Genomic DNA, 23,697 nt, shown 5'->3' with positions numbered 1-23,697 from the left:
CCTTCATGTGTATGGTGTCTGGCAAGTGTATTAGGCTGTTACTGTACTGTATATTGCTTTTCAGTTTGTAAAAATAAGCTGAAATGTGGAATACCCTCCAAATATATCTCCTATAAATCTCCTGGGCTGGGAGGGAGACAGCTAATGGTGTCAAGGTTGTGCTTCATCATGAATTAATTTGTGCTTCAGTTGCAAAGGTGAGTGATTATATTTGAATAATACGTTAAGAGACCTTTCTGTATCACAGCTCTTAACATATTTTCTGAAGCTTTTTCCTCCTCAGTATCATCTTTTGTTTGGTTCAAAAATCATGCCAAGCCATGGTACAGAAATATTTCCTAGGGGCTGATATGATGTCTGAATTGGCAGACCATGACATATACGGTTAGGGTGGCAAACCAGGCACAGAAACCATGGTTTGAAATGAGTTTTAAAGCAATAATTTGTGCTACTTGATGGTTTTAACACAGTGCCTGAACTGACAAACTATTGGAATGGTTGTTGCTCTACTGCCCGAGGGTGCTTTGCCATAAAAGAGGGGAGTAAATTGTAAGTGCTGAGAAGAGAAAAAATGAAAGCAGACAACTGACTCTAAGGCAAGGTTTATGTTTATGTTTAGAAGCTCCAACTATAGTCTGGGTTCTAAACTATGGTAACACAATCCACAGTTTGGCAGGATGTTCAAAACGAATCTTTATATTTGCTGTTGAGTCTTGCATACTTCCAAAAGAAGGTTTGGTTGCAGTTCCATATTAACGTTGTTGTTTAGTCGTGTCCGACTCTTCATGACCCCATGGACCAGAGCACGCCAGGCACTCCTGTCTTCCACTGCCTCCCGCAGTTTGGTCAGACTCATGTTCGTAGCTTCGAGAACACTGTCCAACCATCTCGTCCTCTGTCGTCCCCTTCTCCTTGTGCCCTCAATCTTTCCCAGCATCAGGGTCTTTTCCAGGGAGTCTTCTCTTCTCATGAGGTGGCCAAAGTATTGGAGCCTCAGCTTCACGATCTGTCCTTCCAGTGAGCACTCAGGGCTGATTTCCTTAAGAATGGATAGGTTTGATCTTCTTGCAGTCCATGGGACTCTCAATATTCTCCTCCACCACCATAATTCAAAAGCATAAATTCTTCGGCGATCAGCCTTCTTTATGGCCCAGCTCTCCATATTAACTACCACAGTTATACACAGCAAAATTGTTTATTGTCTAGTGCAGAGCTTTCCAAACTCTTTGTATCACGCAAATACTCCCCGCGCTCCTCCCAGGGCTGGAAATGGGTTAGTTTAACCTACGATTTGCTAGCAAAACTGAATTACTGTGTCGCGAAATGATGAATGTCTAAAAAGTGTGTCACCAACATGAAAATTTTGGAAAGCTCTGGTATAGTGCTTCTATGGGGGCAGGTTATAGTCGACAAACCATTGATGGTGTATTCCTCCCACAAATTTTAGTACAGTGGTACCTCTGGTTAAGAACTTTATTCGTTCCGGAGGTCCGTTCTTAACCTGAAACTGTTCTTAACCTAAGACACCACTTTAGCTAATGGGGCCGCCGTGCCGCCAGAGCAAGATTTCTGTTCTCATCCTGAAGCAAAGTTCTTATCCCGAGGTACTATTTCTGGGTTAGCGTAGTCTGTAACCTGAAGTGTTTGTAACCCGAGGTACCACTATAGCTTTAAAAAAAGAGGACTCAGTGGCTTGTAGCCAGTATAGTATAGCATTCCCACTGGGGAATAGTGGGGTTTTTTTATTGCTTTCTTAAGTAATGTATTTTGCACTGTTTGACTTCTGCACTTGAGTAGTAGAAAAGAAAAAAACACTCCTTTTGCCTTACTAATTATGACAGGTGTGATGTGAAAAGTGACTGTATCTGCTGTTTGTAATACTGTGCACTATCAGAAGGTGGTGCAACGGTTTTCAGCACTATAGGTGGACTGTCACATGGGTCCAACGAGCAATTTCCAATTGCTTTTCTGTTTAGGATGAGGGGGTGTATATCCAGCATCTGGGTTGCAGATGCTCCAGTTGCCAGTTAAAATAGGTTGGATCAAGCTTCTTCTACACAGGTGATTGGTGCCCTAGAGACTTAACAGTGATGATTGGATATAGAAGTGGGTCTTTGCAACCGCAGCTTCAAGTGTGTAGCCTAATGCACTCTCTTGTTTCCATGTCTTGGGCCCTGCTGTGTAGCATATCCTTTTCCTATCTTCTGTGCCAGTGCTCCAGTGTGCAATATTAGTAAGCCCAACCCTACATACTATCTTCAAACCACCTGCTCTTCTCAAGGCCATCACCTATACTGAAAGTCACATTTCATGTTTTGTCACTTCCAGTTTAGACAAGATGTAGCCTGCAAAAGGTAAGTGATACCTAAAAATGCTGTTTTATTTAAAACCACAACCAATGTTTGTCAATTTGAGAACTTGGGTTTGAATTTGTGACTAGAAAAGCAACCGAAATCTGTATTTTAAATGCAGCACAAATGATGTGTGTTTATTCAGTAATATGTTCCACTGCGTTAAGTGGGGCTTGTTTCCAGGAAAGTACAGTACAGTCGTACCTTGGCAGTCAGATGGAATCCGTTTCGGAAATCCGTTTGACTTCGAAAACGTTTGGAAACCAAAGTGCGGCTTCTGATTGGCCACAAGAAGCTCCTGCAGCCAATCGGAAGCCCCGTTGGACGTTTGGCTTGCAAAAATAGTTTGTCAACCGGAACAGTCACTCCTGGGTTTGCGGCGTTCGGGAGACAAAAGGTTCGAGAACTAAGCTGTTCGGAAACCAAGGTACAACTATGCATAGGATTGCTGTGAGGCTGAAGTTCTAACGCTGTCATCTTCTACCATCTGACTGTGAGTATAAAGCTTGTTTTTTGAAATTAAAGCCAGCAGTTAACAGCCGAGAGTTTCTCCAACATTGTGCTGTTACTTAACACTTTCTTAGAACTTAGGAATGAATCCCACTACACAAAAGGCAAAGCTTTAGACGTTAGAAACCCTGGTTGAATTACATGTAGTTTGTATTATCTCCAATTTGAGAACTCATAGAAGGCTTTTATTTTTGTGTGTAGTTATTTAAAAAAAAATTGTAGTGTTTGCTATCATTTGAAATCTTTGCCTTACAGCTGAATACCAATTGCAACAACCCACATAGAGACCCCTGGGAGATAAAAACCTATAAACCTTTTCCTGCCCTTTCGGATGCTGTTGGATCAGAAGCAGAATAGTGCAGAAACATTGCCAAAAGAAATAGATTACCAAAGTTAGGCTGCAATCCTATACACACGCTTGGAGTAAGTCCCCTTGAATTTACTGGGACTTGCTTATGCATCGGTCTGCAATGTAACCAAATTTTTTTTGTGGGGACTTCCTTTAATAGCCTTTTAGCCCCCCCCCCATGTGAGAAACCTAAATATAGCTGATTACTATACAGATGTGTTTGTTCCTGTGGCCACTGACACTGATTACCTAAATGATCTCTTCAATAAGAACTGCTTGATTCAGCTGCAAAAAAGCAATACAGTTAATAAGATCCTTTGGACAAGTATGCGACTGTGGTATTAAACTTTCTCAAGGAGAGATACTAGTAGCCCTACACAGTACAGTACTACGTCATGATTAGACAGAAGACTTTGTAGATAATGCAAAAATCAGAGCAATCGCAGACATAATAGATACAGCATTCAAAATGACCTCAGACTGCAGAGATGGACTGGTGCCAAAAGTCTAGTCTAGTTCCAGAAGGACAAATGAGCACTTGGGGGGGGGGACTATATGAGTGCTCAAAGCGATATTTAAATAAGTCTTGGCATGTAGGCAAGCATTACCTTTTTGAACTGACCGTACACAAATCATTATTACAAATGGGAAAAAGGAGCTGCCTATAAATAAATTTTAAGGTAATAACTGCATAGGCGGTATTTGTTTTTGTGAAATACTTCAATATGTAGAACAATCATAAATTGTGTTGTGGTGGTACAAGAGGATAATACTCTTGTGTTGCTAGAAGCAGACTTAGGAAGTTAATCCTGCTTTGTTTAACAGTAGCGTTAGACTTGGTTGGGAGTACTTCGATTGGCTCTTGAGATTGAAAAAGGTAAGATGAATGCAAAACACAATAATCATATTGAGAAAATTGAGCTAGGTGTGCACACTGTTGAATGAATGGCTGAAATCCCCCCCTACTCGCTGCTCTAAGAAAGCTTCCTATCTAGCTTCTAATTAGATACTGCAAAAGATTAGCCACAACAGCCACAGGCAGCTTTATTTATTTGTTTCCCTTAAACGTTTGGACAGTTTCCCAGTGTTTTATCATTAATTTTCTGGTAGCTGAAATGTATTTCTTGCTCCAATCTCGGGAATAGGATTGAGCAAATTTTCTTCTACCCAAGAGCCTTTTAAATATTTGAAAATTGCGTTTCTGTGCTTTTCCACCCAAAGCTTTTATTTCTCCATAGTAAACATACCTATTTTTTTCCAACCTTTCTTCCCATGAAGATAACAAATCATGGCTGGTGCTAAGGAGATACAATCAGCTCAGGGCATCACAAGTTCCACAGGCATGTCCCACTAACAGTGAAATGTAAAATGCAACCCTATGTATATCTACTCTGAAGTATAACCCTCTGTGTTCAAGTGCGGCTTACTGACCCATTCTTAAGCAGTGTCAAAATTGTTGGATTGTCCCCTGGTACATAAGTATCAAAGAATTTTACTAATGGGATAGTGGCTACCTAGAACAATGAAAACTAAAAATTTAAGAGCTGAAGATGGTAAGATATGTTGCCGCTCATTGTACTTACTATGCAAAAATAAAACACATGCCAGCAGCATTTAAATACCTTAATGGACAGAAGATTATCAGTTATTCAATGTGCTTTCAATGCAGTCTAGCCCTGTTAATATGTTATAGTTTATATTGTACTAGTGGATTTTAGCCCGTTTAAAAACGGGCGCTAGAGGAAGCGGCCTGCCGGGACTGGCTTGGCGGTGGCGGGTCTTCCCGCCACCACCAAGCCAGTTCGCAGCGGGGGCTTTTCGCCGTTTGCCTTCCCCTGAGGGGGAGGCAAACGGCGAAAAACCCCGCCGCGCCGCAATTCGGCTCCGGGACTGGCTTGGCGGTGGCGGGTCTTCCCGCCACCGCCAAGCCAGTCCGCAGCGGGGGCTTTTCGCCGTTTGCCTTCCCCTGGGGGAGGCAAACGGCGAAAAACCTCGCCGCGCCGCAATTCGGCTCCGGGACTGGCTTGGCGGTGGCGGGTCTTCCCGCCACCGCCAAGCCAGTCCGCAGCGGGGGCTTTTCGCCGTTTGCCTTCCCCTGGGGGAGGCAAACGGCGAAAAACCTCGCCGCGCCGCAATTCGGCTCCGGGACTGGCTTGGCGGTGGCGGGTCTTCCCGCCACCGCCAAGCCAGTCCGCAGCGGGGGGTTTTCGCCGTTTGCCTTCCCCTGGGGGAGGCAAACAGCGAAAAACCCCGCCGCGCCGCAATTCGGCTCCGGGACTGGCTTGGCGGTGGCGGGATGTTCCCGCCACCGCCAAGCCAGTCCGCAGCGGGGGCTTTTCGCCGTTTGCCTTCCCCTGGGGGAGGCAAACGGCGAAAAACCCCGCCGCGCCGCAATTCGGCTCCGGGACTGGCTTGGCGGTGGCGGGATGTTCCCGCCACCGCCAAGCCAGTCCGCAGCGGGGGCTTTTCGCCGTTTGCCTTCCCCTGGGGGAGGCAAACGGCGAAAAACCCCGCCGCGCCGCAATTCGGCTCCGGGACTGGCTTGGCGGTGGCGGGTCTTCCCGCCACCGCCAAGCCAGTCCGCAGCGGGGGCTTTTCGCCGTTTGCCTTCCCTCGAGGGGGAGGCAAACGGCGAAAAACCCCGCCGCGCCGCAATTCGGCTCCGGGACTGGCTTGGCGGTGGCGGGTCTTCCCGCCACCGCCAAGCCAGTCCGCAGTGGGGTTTTTTCGCCGTTTGCCTTCCCCTGGGGGAGGCAAACGGCGAAAAACCCCGCCGCGCCGCAAATCGGCTCCGGGACTGGCTTGGCGGTGGCGGGTCTTCCCGCCACCGCCAAGCCAGTCCGCAGCGGGGGGTTTTCGCCGTTTGCCTTCCCTCGAGGGGGAGGCAAACGGCGAAAAACCCCGCCGCGCCGCAATTCGGCTCCGGGACTGGCTTGGCGGCGGCGGGAAAAAGGGGAGGAATTCCTCCCCTTCTTCCCGCCGCTGCCAAGCCAAAGCGGGCCTCCCTCCGCGCCCGCTGCCGCTTCGGCTTCCTCGGGTTCCCCGAGGAAGCGCCGTCCCATGCCGGAGGTGTGCGGCAAGGCTGCCGGGGGGGGGGAGCGCTTCTCTCCCCCGCCGCCTCACCGCGCACCTCCAGCATGAGACTGGGCTTCGGAGCGGCGGTTGGCGGAGCGGCAGTTGGCTGTTCCCTGTGTCCCGAGAGCACGGGTCCAATCCCTGTGTCCCTGGTTGTCCCTCCGTCCAATCCCTGTGTCTCTGGGGGACATGCGCAGTACCCCAGGGACACACGGGACATCTGGACGCAGGGACAACATGGACATTATTATATAGGACTAGTGTATTGCAGCCCGTTTAATAACGGGCGCTAGAATATCCTGGAGTTCGGAGAGGCGCTTGTGCAGCGCTTCTCCGAACCCTGGGACCTGTCCTTGCTGTCGGCGGCAGGGGGACAGGAACGGAGGAGGAGAAAGCGCTGCGTTCTCCTCCTCCGTTCCTCTCCCGCAGCCGCCGACAGCAAGGAGACATCCCAGGGTTCGGAGAAGCGCTTGCGCAGCGCTTCTCCGAACCCTGGGACCTGTCCTTGCTGTTGGCGGCAGGGGGACAGAAACGGAGGAGGAGAAAGCGCTGCGTTCTCCTCCTCCGTTCCTCTCCCGCAACCGCCGACAGCAAGGAGACATCCCAGGGTTCGGAGAAGCGCTTGCGCAGCGCTTCTCCGAACCCTGGGACCTGTCCTTGCTGTTGGCGGCAGGGGGACAGAAACGGAGGAGGAGAAAGCGCTGCGTTCTCCTCCTCCGTTCCTCTCCCGCAGCTGCCGACAGGAAGACATCCCAGGGTTCGGAGAAGCGCTTGCGCAGCGCTTCTCCGAACCCTGGGACCTGTCCTTGCTGTCGGCGGCAGGGGGACAGGAACGGAGGAGGAGAAAGCGCTGCGTTCTCCTCCTCCGTTCCTCTCCCGCAGCCGCCGACAGGAAGAAGACATCCCAGGGTTCGGAGAAGCGCTTGCGCAGCGCTTCTCCGAACCCTGGGACCTGTCCTTGCTGTCGGCGGCAGGGGGACAGGAACGGAGGAGAAAGCGCTGCGTTCTCCTCCTCCGTTCCTCTCCCGCAGCCGCCGACAGCAAGGAGACATCCCAGGGTTCGGAGAAGCGCTTGCGCAGCGCTTCTCCGAACCCTGGGACCTGTCCTTGCTGTCGGCGGCAGGGGGACAGGAACGGAGGAGAAAGCGCTGCGTTCTCCTCCTCCGTTCCTCTCCCGCAGCCGCCGACAGCAAGGAGACATCCCAGGGTTCAGAGAAGCGCTTGCGCAGCGCTTCTCCGAACCCTGGGACCTGTCCTTGCTGTTGGCGGCAGGGGGACAGGAACGGAGGAGGAGAAAGCACTGCGTTCTCCTCCTCCGTTCCTCTCCCCCAGCCGCCGACAGGAAGGACGCGCACACTCTCCCCCCCCTGCCTCCTCCAACCGCCGCTCCTCACGGCCAGGGAGGGTTGTGAGGAGGCCTTCACCGGCCTCCACCCTCGCTTCCCTGACGTGCCCTGCAGTGAGGCGGTGTCCGGCAGGAGCGGCGGTTGGAGGAGGCAGAGGGGGGGGAGAGTGCGCGCGCGCAGTCTCTGCTGTCCAATCCCTGTATCCCTGGGGCACATGCGCAGTGACCCAGGGACACACGGGACAGCTTGGACGCAGGGACATCTTGGACATTATTATATAGGATTTCCTAGCAGTTTTTAGGTGAAACACATTTGGAAGCTTCAGGAGTTTTCATAGATCAATGAAAAATATTTTATGTTTCCTGTTGGCAAATGTATCTGTTGCTTTTTCCTTTCCCTTTAAATTTTTTTTTTTTTTTTACTCCTGGCACTTTTTATCGACCTTTTTATCATTTCCACAAAGAAGGCTTTGTGTTTGTTAGTGCTTCCACAGTTGCACAGAATTTCTTCTCTTTTATCCTGTACTTGGAACGAGAATTGCTGACAAACCAAGAGAGACTGCACATGTCCTGTTCTACATATCCAAATACTTCTGTTGCTGGCTGGGTGTTTATGGCCAATGTCATGCAAAATGCGCACTGCAAGGAGTTGTGAGCAATTTCCGTAAGCTAACTGGTTTTACACCCAAATGCATGTAATGGAACACTGGTGCCATTTTTCTAAAAAATGGAAAAGCAGTTTCAGGCGGGAAAATGGAGTCTTGGGAAGGAAAGAAATGCTTAACCCCAGTCACAGCTCCCCCCCCCAAAAAAACCCCCATAATAAGCACCGATAAAGGGACCCCTGACCATTAGGTCCAGTTGTGACCGACTCTGGGGTTGCGGCGCTCATCTCGCTTTATTGGCCAAGGGAGCCGGCGTACAGCTTCGGGTCATGTGACCAGCATGACTAAGCCGCTTCTGGCGAACCAGAGCAGCATACGGAAATGCTGTTTACCTTCCCGCTGTAGCGGTACCTATTTATCTACTTGCACTTTGACATGCTTTCGAACTGCTAGGTTGGCAGGAGCAGGGACTGAGCAACGGGAGCTCACCCCATCGTGGGGATTTGAACCGCCGACCTTCTGATTGGCAAGCCCTAGGCTCTGTGGTTTAACCCACACTTGCCCAAAATCCCCCTGGAGGAAGGAGCGTTAAATGGGACATAAACTGGAAAACAAAAACACGTTGCCGTATTTTATTTTGCTTAAAAATGAATTTGCATAACTGCACTCATGTCTCCGTGTGCCCTTTAAGGATGAGAAGCATTTAAAGTTATTAATGTCTTGCTTCTTTTCAGACGTGGCCTGATCTAAACCAGCTGAAGTTGTGTTGTGTTCAAGTCCATGCGTGACCAGCTGCTGTTTGATTGTAAGTCTGTTTTTATAGCAGCTGTGTCTCCTTAAAAGCATAAAGGTGTATTTAAAAATTTATAACTGAAATGTATGTAGAAGTTTGTGAAGTCACACTAGTCGCAACAGCCCCATCTTCAGAGAGATGGCAAGAGACCGGAAGGAAGGGAGTGGGGAAACCAAAATGTAAAGAATTGCCATCAAACGGCAGGGCAGATAATATAATCAGAATTGTAGAGCTGGAGGAGACCCCCTGAGGGTCACCTGGTCACTCCCCTGCAATGCAGGAATCTCAACATGTGGTCTCCCATCCAATTTGAAACCATGTAAGACCCTGCTTAGCTTTGCAAATGTGCTAACAGTTTCTGTGAAGTGTGCACTAGCTGTTTCAATGGAAACTACATCACTTTAAATGGCTATTGAATTCCTTCTTAAAAAGTAGTATGATAGGATTAACTACACTTGTAGTTCAGTGTCTTAGTCTATTAAATGAGAGAATTGAGAATTAAATCTTGCTTTAATTGTGTAACAACTGATGCTTCAAGTTGTGTACAAATAGTTAAAACACCAGGAATTAAAGAAAACAGTCATATGAAACACTTTAGCTAAGTCTTAGTTAATTTAGTCTTTGTTATTAAGACCCAAGCAGTCCAAAAAGTGTATCTTCTGTGCTGTGTTACTTGGGTCAGGTCAATGACCATCAACATCACTACCAAATTAGATTTGAGAGCTCTGCTACATATGGGTTTTTAGTGACTTTAATTTTACAGTCTCTAAAGTCTACTTCCTTGGAGGTAATACCCATTCAATGAGTGATAAACATGGTGGGACTGTTAGTCTTGTTTAAACAAAACACTGCCTAAAAATGGTGCCTATAGTAGCTTCCGTATGGCATTCAAAGTCCATCTTCTTTAGACCTGATGACCGCATAAGCTTTATTCCAGCCTTCATGAACAAAGTCCTGCATTTGCCGTCCTTTCTCAAACACAATGTTTCTTCATGGCTTGTTGCAGGGAATCACAAATGATATTTTTGGCCCAAAAAAGATGCTCCTGAAAGAAATGGGCAGAAATTCAAATTGGAAAGTATCCTATAGGTATTATACTTTCATTTTTCTTGTGTTTCTTAATTATGCAAAGTGGCTTACAAGAATTATGAAAATACAATAAATGAAAAACAGACTAAACAACCATATAAAAGCAGGTACTTTATAGCCAGCAATCAAATTAGAAGCAGGCAACTAAATGTAAAAGGGAAGCTGCAAATAATAATAATAAAAGTTCTCGGCAACTGTCTGAAGACTAAAGAAGAAGGGGCTCCAGCCGCCTTGATATTCCTGGATGCGGAGAAGGCATTCGACAATGTCAATTGGGAATATATGAAAGAAGTAATTAAAGAAATAGGAATAGAAGGGAATTTTCTTAGGAGTATAAACTCAATTTATGAAAAACAAAAAGGAATTTTGATAATAAATGGAGAGCTTTCCCAAGAAATTGAAATATCAAGGGGCACCCGGCAGGGATGTCCACTCTCCCCCCTCCTTTTTATTCTAACAATTGAAAGTTTATTGAAGGAAATAAAAGAAAGTGAAAAGATCAAAGGAATTAAAGTGGGAAGAAGCATGTATAAAACGCGAGCCTTTGCAGATGACGTCATTATAATTTTGGAGGATCCTCTAGAGACAATAGGGCATTTGAAAAAAGTCTTAAATGATTATGGGAAAGTCTCGGGTTTTAAAATAAATATGAATAAAACGAAAATTATTACAAAAAATATAAGAGAAAAAGGGATAAAAGAATTGAGAGAAAAATCAGGATGGGAAATCGTAAATAAAGTGAAGTATTTGGGAATCGAAATTACAGCCAAAAATATAAACCTATTCGAAAATAATTATGGCAAAAAATGGAAGGAAATAGAGAGAGAGCTAGAAAGATGGGGTAACCTACAAATGACGTTTTCTGCAAGGATAGCGGCGATCAAAATGGTAATATTACCTAAATTATCATTTTTATTTCAAATGCTCCCAATTGTGGAAAAAAAGGAAATATTCGAAAAATGGAGGAAGGGGTTGAGCAAATTTATATGGGGTAGAAAAAGGCCAAGGATACAATACAGATTGCTGACTGACACAAGGGAGAGGGGAGGATGGGGGGTCCCAGACTTAAAATTGTATCATGCGTCAGCAGGCTTGGTGTGGCTAAAAGAATGGGTAGAATTGGAGAATAAAGAGATATTAGACATAGAAGGGTTTAATAACACTCAGGGATGGCACAAGTATCTATTAGAGGGGAAAAAAGGCGGATACAAAGAATTTAAGAACCATGTGTTCAAAGGATCTTTATTAAAAATTTGGTACGAATATAAAAATATCTTGGAGCAGAAAACGCCTTGGTGGGCCTCCCCTATGGAAGCAACTGCATTATTCAGAAAACTCAGGCAGAATAAATGGCCGACGTATTCGGATATCCTAGAAAGAGAGGGAGAACAATTAAGATTGAAATCATATCATGAGCTTAAACAAGAATGCATGAGCTGGCTTCATTATGGCCAGATCCAAAGTCTTTTTATTAAACATCTGAAAATTGGTTTTTCCGAAAATAAATCTAAATTCCAGGAGATACTACTGGAAAATGGCGAGAAGCCAATGTCAAAATTTTATGCTTACCTTCTCGAGTGGGAATTAAAGGATGAATTGGTAAAAACCACGATGATACGTTGGGCCCAAGATTTAGGGAGACCTATATTTAGTAATAAATGGGAAAGACTCTGGAAAGAAGGAATGAAATTTACGGCGTGCTCAGGAATTAAAGAGAATATTCTTAAAATGGTTTACAGATGGCATCTTACGCCGGCCAAAATTGCCAAAATATACAAAAATGATTCCAACAAATGTTGGAAATGTAAAGAGAAAATTGGAAATTATTACCATTGCTGGTGGCAATGTGGCAAGATCCAAGAATTTTGGAACGGAGTATATGAAAAATTGAAAAAAATGTTGAAAATGACGTTCCCCAAAAATCCAGAAATATTTTTATTGAATATGATCCCAGAAAATATTCCTGAAGGAAAAAGAAATATACTATCATATGCTAGTGCAGCGGCCAGACTATTGATAGCTAAAAACTGGAAGGGTGAAAAAATGCCGACAATATATGAGTGGCAGGAGAAATTGGTCGAATTCATGAACCTAGATAAAATGACCACAGCAATTAGGAACATCCCCAAACAGAAATGTATTAAGGAATGGAAACAGGTAGAAGATTATTTAAGAAAAGAAAATTTTAATATACATCTGGTGATATGCTTAAATTGAAGTTAAGAAACAGGGGAAAATTAATAAAAAGGTTAAAATTAGCAGTAGGAATTCAAAGATAATCTAAAAGAAGCAAGAATTTGGTAAATATGTAAATAAAGCGATGTATGAACAGTGGGAAGTTTTTTCTTTTTCTTTTTATGGTAATCTTCAATTTTCAATTTATAATTTTCATTCTCCGTTTTTCCTGTCTATCTTTTATCTCAGGATTTGTAATCCAAATCCTAAGCTTATATGACATTTTATTTGATACATTTTATGGGTGCTGATTTTGCTATATTATGTTATTTCATTTGTGTTATTAGTTATGTTATGTTATATCATTTAGCATTATCAGGTATACTATCTGGTATGCTAAGTTTTAAGTTTTTTGAAATGGAATTGTATTTCAAATTAGTGTCTATAAGCTTACCTTTTTACTATATATATGTGTGTATTTATAAGGCTACATATATACAGTTCTCCCCACCCCCTCTTTTTTTCTCCCGTCTTTTCTTTCCCCTTTTTTGTTATCTTTTGTTGATGTTTGAACATGATCTTTTGTTAAATTTTATGTTATATTTTGTGTTTGTACAATCGAAATAAAGCCTATTTTTTTAAAAAAAAAAAGAAGAAGAAGAAGGGGCTTCGTAGGTCTCCATGGGGAGTGTATTCCCACAATTCAGTGATGATTCCATTTAAAAAGCTCTGCCTTGAGTTCCTCCTACTAGTCTTAATTCCATGTAAAGATGGAATGAGCTTCTGATGCTGACCTTAACTTCTGGCCAGACTCATGTGGGAGTAGGTAGTCTTCCAGGTAACTCAACTTTAAGCCATTTAGGGATTTAAAGGTTAGAACTCGTACATGAGTCAGAAAATGAGTAAGAAAGCAATGCAGATCTTACAAGAGAGAGGTGACATAATAATCAGGCAGCCACATTTTTGACCAATTGAAGTTTCCAGGTGGTCTTTCAATTTCCCTACTGAAACTGGAGGCAAATCATTTCATTAAATCCAAATCTACCCAGGCTTCTACCTGAACTTTAGGTTAAAAGGCTCATGGCCACATGTGAGGTTTTAATAATATAGGGGTCCTAAAATATACTTACTTAAAACTGCTCTGTTAAAAGCAGTGGTGTTTCAGAATAAGCTCCATTAGTATTCAAACACTTGTTTCATTAAAAGAACACTACTATGTTCTTCTTTCCTTTTTTATTGCAAACCATTTTTTGTTCATTGTTTGTATACCAATTATGCTTAGTTATATTGGCCACCGTCTCTCTATAGCCTATGAATTACACCGAGATGGGAAAATTGCGGCCCTCCAGATTTTGCAGGACAGCAATTCCATCATGCTTGTTAATTGACCATGCTGGCAGGTGGTTGATGATGACTGTAGTCCAACCACAGCTGGACAGCCACAGGCTCCCCATCCCTGAATTAGATAGAGCTTAAAGAGCTCAGTTTATTTGAATTCCTAATGTCTCTGGAAATGAGGGTTATTGACCAATTTCTAAATATCAAGCCCATTTACTTCCTCCCCAACAGCACAATGTTCTGCATGGTTATGTTGGGCTTTCTGCCAGATAAATAGAATAGGATTGAAAGGAACTACTGGAGAAGGGAAAATGTGAAGCATCTACCGTGTTTCTCCCAAAATAAGACGGGCCTAAAAAATAAGATATGGCACGATTTTTTAAAGGCAAAAAAATATAAGACATCCCCCCAAAATAAGACGTGTTGGGGTACCGGTACCCTACCTTGCTGGAGCAGGTCTGGATGGCGCTTTCGTAAGGAACAGGAAAAGGGAGATGCCTTTCCTGTCAGGAAGCGGATGCACAACGTGCGCCACATGGAGCGCAGACGGACCGGGAGCCGGGAGAAGCTGCAGCACGCACCGCGCAGAGCCTCGACCCAGCAGGACTCTGTGCGATCCGCAGCTCGCGCCGCGCCAAGCCCTGACCCAGCGGGACCGTCAAGGGCAGCAGCGCGCGCTTTGCTGAGCCCTGACCCAGCTGGAGCCGGCAAAGGCAGCAGCGCGCGCGCCCTGCCGAGTTAACTGAGCGGCAGCCGGCAAAAGCAGTAGCGCGCGTGCCCTGCCAAGCCCCGACAGAGCGGGAGCCGGCAAAGCCAGCGGCGCGCGCGTCCTGCCAACCCCTGAGCCGGCAAAAGCAGTAGCGCGCGCGCCCTGCCAAGCCCCGACAGAGCGGGAGCCGGCAAAGCCAGCGGCGCGCGCGCCCTGCCGAGCCCTGAACTGCTGAGCCCTGCCTACTGAACTGAGCGGGAGCCGGCAAAAGCAGTAGCGTGCGCGCCCTGCCAAGCCCCGACAGAGCGGGAGCCGGCAAAGCCAGCGGCGCGCGCGCCCTGCCGAGCCCTGAACTGCTGAGCCCTGCCTACTGAACTGAGCGGGAGCCGGCAAAAGCAGTAGTGCGCGCGCCCTGCCAAGCCCCGACAGAGCGGGAGCCAGCAAAGCCAGCGGCGCGCTGTGCCGAGCCCCGACAGAGCTTAATAAAAAAATTAAAATAAAAATAAAAAATAAGACATCCCCTGAAAATAAGCCGTGGTGTGTTTTTTTGCAAGAAAAATAAATATAAGACGTGTCTTATTTTAGGAGAAACACGGTAGCTCAGGCATCCCCAAACTTCGGCCCTCCAGATGTTTTGGACTACAATTCCCATCTTCCCCGACCACTGGTCCTGTTAGCTAGGGATCATGGGAGTTGTAGGCCAAAACATCTGGAGGGCTGCAGTTTGGGGATGCCTGATCTAGCTCCTGAACCTGCCTGTTGCTTATTCCATATACAGTAACCTGATTTCATGGTGTTGTGTGTTCCAGTTACCATACCTCGGTACACACACTGCTACCTCCAAAATACCACCCCCTCCCTTTGTCCCTCTTGTCTATGCTGCTCATCTTTGAAATTAGCAGCAACAGAGGTGCTGTTGTAATAACCAGTGCTGTCCTCAGAATGACCATTTCTACCCCGAATTCCCTGATGAACAAGTGGACACACCTATTGGATCAGTGGCCCTATGTCCTATAGTTTGTGTTACACCAAAGACTTAAGTGGGCTTACATATTGTTAGCTAACCTTAGGTCCAAAATATCTGAATGTTTATTAGGTAAGGAACAAGAGTGGTGGTGGTCTAAAACAGAAGTCAAAATCCACCCTGGGATCTTACGACAAAGTGTGGTATATAAATCTAATAAATAAAAATAAAATTAAGAATGACCCAACTTCTGTCCATCATGAAACTTGACATACCAAGTCAGACCATTGGTCTGTCTACTTCCATATTGTCTATACAGACTGGCAGTGGCTCTGGTTTCAGGTAGGGATCATTCCCAGCCCTACCTGAAGTCACTGAGCATTGACTTGGGGACCTTTTGCATGCAAAGCAGATGCTTGACCACTGAGCTACAGTGCCTCCCTAAGACAGTGTACATCCAGGTTCTGACCTGACCAAGGTTGCTTACTTTCGGCAAGATCCCTGAGCCATGTCTTCAGACCATAGCACTCCTATGTCATATTTTGGTACTGAAGCTTTGAAACGAGCTCATTTGTCTTATTATCATTTGGAACATTAGATAATAATAGATGGAGGGTTTTTCTGCTTTTGATTTCAATAAAGCTGTATAATCCTATGCATATCAAGTCACAAGTAAGCCCCGTTGAGTTCAGTGGGACTTGGTGCACATCATAAAACATACACTTAAGTTTCGTTTGACTGTCTCGCCAGAGTGGTGCATGCTCTAGTTATTTCTCGCTTGGAGTACTGCAATGCGCTCTACGTGGGGCTACCTTTGAAGGTGACCCGGAAACTACAACTAATCCAGAATGCAGCAGCTAGACTGGTGACTGGGAGCAGCCACTGAGACCACATAACACCGGTCCTGAAAGACCTACATTGGCTCCCAGTACGTTTCCAAGCACAATTCAAAGTGTTGGTGCTGACATTTAAATCCCTAAACGGCCTCGGTCCAGTATACCTGAAGGAGCGTCTCCACCCCCATCGTTCTGCCCGGACACTGAGGTCCAGTGCTGAGGGCCTTCTGGTGGTTCCCTCACTGCGAGAAGCCAGGTTACAGGGAGCTAGGCAGAGGGCCTTCTCAGTAGTGGCACCTGCCCTGTCGCCCGCCCTCCCACCAGATGTCAAAGAGAACAACTACCAGACTTTTAGAAGATATCTGAAGGCAGCCCTCTTTAGGGAAGCTTTTAATGTTTGATGTTTTATTGTATTTTTAATATTTTGTTGGAAGCCGCCCAGATGGGTGGGGTATTTATTTATTATTGCCTCTCCTTGCAAAGAAAAAAAAAAGCAAGAGTCAAAGAAGTGACTTACTTTGGGCAGCAGAGCAATTCATTAAAATTACAATAGCAGACCATCTCACAGCCCTTTCCCTCCCAGAAGTGATCTTGAAGAAGCCCATCAATTGGACGAAGACTGGCCACTCCCTCTGGGACGCTGTGACAGTTGTGGTCTTTTAATATTTTCCTGTAACAGGAGAGGCGGCCAGATGGTGTTGGGTTGGTCCCAAGCAGAAAGCTCAGAAATAGAAGAGTGGAGAGCATCATCATTTTTGTGTTATCTTGGTAAGAGTTTGCGAAAAGTGCTAGCGAGAGAAAAGAAAAGGCGCTTAGCTGGGTGCCAACATAAAATCAGTCTATTTATAAAATTCATCCCTTTAGCCCTGTTTTTCTACTAACTATGGACAGGAGAGGTTTGATTCCATTTGCATTTAAAGCCAAATCTTACCAAATTGTTGCTTTCTAAAAGAATGAGAACTGAAGCACAGCCATCCTATGAAATTCACACTTGCCCAAAGTTCGCAATGCAGTTCCCTAAGCAATGTTTACAAATATGCATATGTTAAGGGAATATGTGTATATGGATACATATATTAGTGAAAATAACATACCCGTATATTCCGGCATATAAGACGACTGGGCGTATAAGACGACCCCCAACTTTTCCAGTTAAATTATAGAGTTTGGGATACACTCGCCGTATAAGAAATACGTATAAGTCGGCGTATAAGACGACCCCCGACTTTTGAGAAGATTTTCCTGGGTTAAAAAGTAGTCTTATACACAGGAATATACAGTACATACAAAAATGCATACTAGGGAATATTACTCGCAGAAATGGGCACATTTGTGAAAATGGCATACAAAAACTAGGAGAAATTCACATTAAAATGCTGGTTAATTTTCTGCAAAAATGTAAAGAACTGAATTTAAGATTGGAAACACAAGAAACAACGAGAACCGAAATGGATGGAACTTTCTTCCTAGAAGTATCTCATCCAGAGTGCTAGAAATAGCAACTCCACAATGTTGTGATGGTCTTTGCAAGGTGCTGGGTGGAACCACGCACACGCCCTCCTGTAGATTAAGTTTGGCAGGAAAAAACAGTGAAATTGTGAACATGTTAAATGGAAGCGACATTTTCAGCAGGTTGTTTCAGAAAGTGTTCTTAGACTTGCACAGACAGATGATGAAATTGGAAAATCTGTTCCTAAGGCATGAATCATTGCCAGAGTATTCCAGATTCTCGTTCTGACCCAGATTGTCACATCTGTCAAAAGCAGAGGGTGTTTTAAAAAAATAACTTTTAACCATAGCAATGAGATTTAACAGAGCTATGCAGGTCACTGTGTTGTCCGGAAGCCAATATTCATGAGCCACCCTTTTCCCTAACTGCTAGTCAGTCCCCGTTTCCAGGTTGATGCCCATCTTTGAACCAGGTAGAAACTTTTTTAGCCATTGAAGCTATCCCCCATGGTATAGATGTACCTCAGTGTCTCTCCAGCACTTGGATCCCTCAGTCAACACAAGAAGTACCTTGTCTATGTTCAAGTGTGCTGGTATTTATTGTTGTATCATTTACAATATTTAAGATGATGGTGGCATGATGTTGCCACTTTTTAAAAACAGTAAATCTTAAAATGTGTCCTCAGCTATTGTGTGGATTAGAACTAAGGAGGCTTTTTGATGTACTTAGTAAAGTCCAAATAATGTACCAAAAAAGATATTGGAAGTGTTTACTGCTGACCTTACCTCTTGGTATCCCAGCATATTTTCTGAGGCCTGAGATGAAAGTGTGTGGGCAGAGGACCTATTGTTTTTATGCTCTAAACAATATGATATGGTTTGTACTATAAACTTATAAGGGAGCATTAATTGACACTACATTGGTACCTCGGAAGTTGAACAGAATCCATCCCGCAAGTCTGTTCGACTTCCAAAACGTTTGGAAACCAAGGCGCTGCTTCCAGTTGGCTGCAGGAAGCTCCTGCATCTGCACCGGACAGAATCTGCGCCGGACATTCGGGTTCCAAAGAACATTCGCAAACCGGAACACTCACTTCCGGGTTTGCGGCATTCAGGAGCCAAAATGTTGGACTCGCAAGGTGTTCGTCAACCAAGGTACAACTGTACTGCTTTAAATTGCTGAGTGTGATGGTCCACTGATGGATGGTACACTACCCAAATGATGTCTTCAAAAACACACTCCCTGTGCAGTGTTTTCAAGGCTCCTTTCTGTTCAAGGTTAGACTCCTTCAAGACTCCATCTGTCTGAAGAATTTGATCCTGTACAAAAGCAACCTAATTTCTCATATCAGATGTGCACATAAAGATAGGCAATCTTAACAGATTTTGCCCTTTTATACACATTCTCAGCAGTTTAAATGTTTCAAAAGAGAGATCTGAATATATGCTTTGAGTTAACACACATTTATTAACGTAGTATTTAAATACTAGTGTATTGCAGCCCGTTTAATAACGGGCGCTAGAATATCCTGGAGTTCGGAGAGGCGCTTGTGCAGCGCTTCTCCGAACCCTGGGACCTGTCCTTGCTGTCGGCGGCAGGGGGACAGGAACGGAGGAGGAGAAAGCGCTGCGTTCTCCTCCTCCGTTCCTCTCCCGCAGCCGCCGACAGCAAGGAGACATCCCAGGGTTCGGAGAAGCGCTTGCGCAGCGCTTCTCCGAACCCTGGGACCTGTCCTTGCTGTTGGCGGCAGGGGGACAGAAACGGAGGAGGAGAAAGCGCTGCGTTCTCCTCCTCCGTTCCTCTCCCGCAACCGCCGACAGCAAGGAGACATCCCAGGGTTCGGAGAAGCGCTTGCGCAGCGCTTCTCCGAACCCTGGGACCTGTCCTTGCTGTTGGCGGCAGGGGGACAGAAACGGAGGAGGAGAAAGCGCTGCGTTCTCCTCCTCCGTTCCTCTCCCGCAGCTGCCGACAGGAAGACATCCCAGGGTTCGGAGAAGCGCTTGCGCAGCGCTTCTCCGAACCCTGGGACCTGTCCTTGCTGTCGGCGGCAGGGGGACAGGAACGGAGGAGGAGAAAGCGCTGCGTTCTCCTCCTCCGTTCCTCTCCCGCAGCCGCCGACAGGAAGAAGACATCCCAGGGTTCGGAGAAGCGCTTGCGCAGCGCTTCTCCGAACCCTGGGACCTGTCCTTGCTGTCGGCGGCAGGGGGACAGGAACGGAGGAGAAAGCACTGCGTTCTCCTCCTCCGTTCCTCTCCCGCAGCCACCGACAGCAAGGAGACATCCCAGGGTTCGGAGAAGCGCTTGCGCAGCGCTTCTCCGAACCCTGGGACCTGTCCTTGCTGTCGGCGGCAGGGGGACAGGAACGGAGGAGAAAGCGCTGCGTTCTCCTCCTCCGTTCCTCTCCCGCAGCCGCCGACAGCAAGGAGACATCCCAGGGTTCGGAGAAGCACTTGCGCAGCGCTTCTCCGAACCCTGGGACCTGTCCTTGCTGTTGGCGGCAGGGGGACAGGAACGGAGGAGGAGAAAGCACTGCGTTCTCCTCCTCCGTTCCTCTCCCCCAGCCGCCGACAGGAAGGACGCGCACACTCTCCCCCCCCCTGCCTCCTCCAACCGCCGCTCCTCACGGCCAGGGAGGGTTGTGAGGAGGCCTTCACCGGCCTCCACCCTCGCTTCCCTGACGTGCCCTGCAGTGAGGCGGTGTCCGGCAGGAGCGGCGGTTGGAGGAGGCAGAGGGGGGGAGAGTGCGCGCGCGCAGTCTCTGCTGTCCAATCCCTGTATCCCTGGGGCACATGCGCAGTGACCCAGGGACACACGGGACAGCTTGGACGCAGGGACATCTTGGACATTATTATATAGGATACTAGTGGAATTCAGCCCGTTTAGAAACGGGCGCTAGAACGCTGCTCTCGTGCAGCGCCGGCATGGGACGGAGCTTCGGAGGTCTCCAAAGCCCCGTCTCATGCGGGAGGTGCCCGGCGAGGGGGGGGGGGCGGGAGATCTCCGAAACTCCGTCCCATGCCGGCGCTGCGTGCCAAGGCGGCGGGGGGGAGGAGCGCTTCTCACACACACACCCGCCTCGCCGCGGACCTGTCCTTGCTGTCGGCGGCAGAGGGACAGGAACAAAGGAGGAGAAAGCAGCCCTTTCTCCTCCTTCCTTCCTCTCCCTCCGCCGCCGACAGCCCTTTCTGTTGGTGGTGAGGGGAGAGGAACGAACGGAGAGAAAGCAGCCCTTTCTCTCCGTTCGTTCCCCTCCCACCACTGCCGACAGAAAGCACAGATCCCGGGGTTGCCGGCTCTGTCGGGTGGGGGGAGGGAGAAGCAATCCGATCCTCTGCTTCTCCCTTCCTCCACCTGACAGAGCCAAATGCCGGCTCTGTTGGGCAGGGGAAGGGAGAAGCCGAAGACCGATCAGATCTTCTGCTTCTCCCTCCCCCCCACCCGACAGAGCCGGCAACCCCGCAGCGGGGGCTTCTCACCGTTTGCCTTCCCCCCAGGGGGAGGCAAACAGCGAAAAACCCCGCCACGCCATACTTCGGGTCCGGGACTGGCTTGGCGGCGGCGGGAAGAAGGGGAGGAATTCCTCCCCTTCTTCCCGCCGCTGCCAAGCCAGTCCCCGAGCCGAAGTGCGGCGCGGCGGGTGCTTTTCGCCGTTTGCCTCCCCCTTCACTCCGGGAAGTCAAACAGCGAAAAGCCCCCGCCGCGCCGCACTTCGGCTTGGGGACTGGCTTGGCGGCGGCGGGAAAAAGAGGAGGAATTCCTCTTCTTCCCGCCGCCGCCAAGCCAAAGCCGGCTTCCCTCGGCACCCGCTGCCGCTTCGGCCGAGGAAGCGCCGTCCCATGCCGGAGGTGCGCGGCAAGGCTGCCGGGGGGAGCGCTTCTTTCCCCCGCCGCCTCGCCGCGCACCTCCAGCAAGAGACTGGGCTTCGGAGCGGCGGTTGGCGGAGCGGCGGTTGGCCGTTGTCCCTCCGTCCAATCCCTGTATCCCTGGGGCACATGCGCAGTGACCCAGGGACACACGGGACAGCTTGGACGCAGGGACAACATGGACATTATTATATAGGATAGTTTTTTTAAAAATCGCAGATTAATGTGAAAATGGATTGTGGTGATGGATAAAAGCATGAGAAATAGACATTCAGAAATTAGTCTATTCTCAGGGCTTTTTGGAATGACCCTGATAAGAAATGATTGCAAAGTAACAGAAGAAGAAGAAAAAGTTTTGGGAGAAGAATCCAACTTCCCTGTATATTCCTTAATTGTGGGAATTTGGACAATGGAAACTGCCCTCAATATTTTTCCAGTGTATTTTGCCTCCCATCTTACTGCCCAAGCTCCCTTGTCTCCCTCTCTGCTGGAGTACTGGTCTCTGTTAAGAGGTATATTTCAAATACTGAGTTTTAACTGTTTCATGTCAAAAAGGTTCTGTTTCCCAGTAACAAGGGTGACTTGGACTGTATCCACGTTCTAGCTACTATGGAAGTCCATTGACAATGCTGAAGTGCATATCTTGTCACTCGTGTCTTATTTTCAGGCTTCTCTAGTAAGTGATGTGATGTGAATTACACCCATCTGTTTTCTTGGAATCAGAAAGGTGTGCTAATCATTTTTGGTACTGCTGTGGTTCAAGCAGGCAGGCTGTCTTCTCCCCCTCCCCCGCCCTCTAGTGTGTGTGTGTGTGTGTGTGTGTGTGTGTGTGTGTGTGTCCGTGTCCACTTATGAATCCAAGAAAGAGAGTTTAAAAATACAGGGTATGCAATACTACAGAGCAGTGCTGCAAATTATTATGGAGCAAAGGATGGATATGAAGATGACAAATATGAATATCCATGTACATTCTGGTTTCTTTGGAGAAATTAAATGGGGTTTAATGCAAAACAACAACAACCCTAGTGCCTCTAAAGAATCATGGAATTGATGGTCTGCCTTCACAAAGAGCCAATTCATGGAATCCCTTCTTGGTGGATTCGCTGCTCTGCTCACCATCACACACAACAGTACTGTCTGTCTTGGCAAACTGAAAGGGAGGGCGATACATACAATTTTCAGATATTCTAGTTCAATGAATGCATTTGTTGCTGACATTCACTATATTAAACACATTGAAATTTAATATTTCCAGCACTGCTCTGTAGTATTGCATACACACCCTGTATTTTTAAACTCTTTCTTGGATTCATAACAAAGAGAAGAGATTGCCTTTCCTCAGCTACTTAGTCAAGGCTGTTAAGCAAATTAATACCTCTTCATATCCACCACTTCTGAGGTGCAGGTCACCTCCACCTTCTGGGGCTGCTTTCCGCTTGCCTGGGTTCAGTGCACGTGGCTTTAGTTTTAGTTCTTAGAACCAGCCCAGAGAAAACCAATTAACTAGGATCATTTGCATGGGGCAGGGAAGAGACATACCTTATTTGTTTGCTTCTTTTTCTTGCCTCCTTGCCGGTTGTGTCTTTTCAAACATTGAAGCAAGCTAAAGGGAGATGCTGCGGGGAAGGAGGGCTGGAAGAAAATCCCGGATAAATGCTCCTTTGTTTGTCCTGACTCTGTGGTAAACTGTCGCTAAGGAGAGAACAGCAAGGAAGCTGGCAAAAGAGAAACTAAGAGCTCTCCCTTTCCAACAGAAAGCAATTGGTCTACACACACAATTTCAAGCAAAATGTTTCTTAAAAAAAGATTCCCAAAGACAGGAAGGGAAAATATATCGCAACGTGAAAGCAAATAAATAGCAACGTGTGTGCATCAGAGTTGGGAAGCATGAGCTGAGGTATGTTTACTCACAAGTAAGTCCACTGAGAGCCATGGTGCCCTTTAGGCAACCTTAGGCTTCTTCGTGCAATCATCTCTCAATGTGAGCAGACCATAGTGCCCTTGTCGGGCATATTGGGTGGTATTCAGCTAAGCTTTACTCAAGAGTAGACTTACTAAGATTAGCCATGCTCATTAATTAGCCATGAGTAAAGCTTAATTGAATACCACCCATTACTTATGTTACTTGGAAGATTTATATACAGTAAGGAAGCCTCGTGATGCAATAGGTCAATGCAGCAAACTTTTTCAGAAGGTTAGTGGTTTGAGCCCATCCAGGGATGGCTGTGGGAAGGATTCCTTTCCA

At 46.9% G+C, this 23,697-nt stretch overlaps 1 protein-coding gene across 1 annotated transcript; it reads right to left on the bottom strand.

The window, feature by feature from the left end:
* Positions 1-9,868: 9,868 nt before the first annotated feature.
* SCRG1 (stimulator of chondrogenesis 1) lies at positions 9,869-23,127 on the bottom strand. Its single transcript, XM_035113200.3, has 3 exons — positions 22,992-23,127; positions 16,657-16,927; positions 9,869-10,073 (listed from the first exon to the last, which is right to left on the bottom strand). The coding sequence occupies exons 2-3, from the start codon at positions 16,890-16,892 to the stop codon at positions 10,019-10,021; spliced, it is 291 nt and encodes a 96-aa protein (XP_034969091.2). The 5' UTR covers positions 16,893-16,927; positions 22,992-23,127; the 3' UTR covers positions 9,869-10,018.
* Positions 23,128-23,697: the final 570 nt, after the last annotated feature.

The sequence above is a fragment of the Zootoca vivipara genome, chromosome Z1 (genome assembly GCF_965207765.1).
Source record: "Zootoca vivipara chromosome Z1, rZooViv2.hap1.1, whole genome shotgun sequence".
Classification (NCBI taxonomy): Eukaryota; Metazoa; Chordata; class Lepidosauria; order Squamata; family Lacertidae; genus Zootoca; species Zootoca vivipara.
This window is presented reverse-complemented; position numbering and strand designations above follow the sequence as displayed.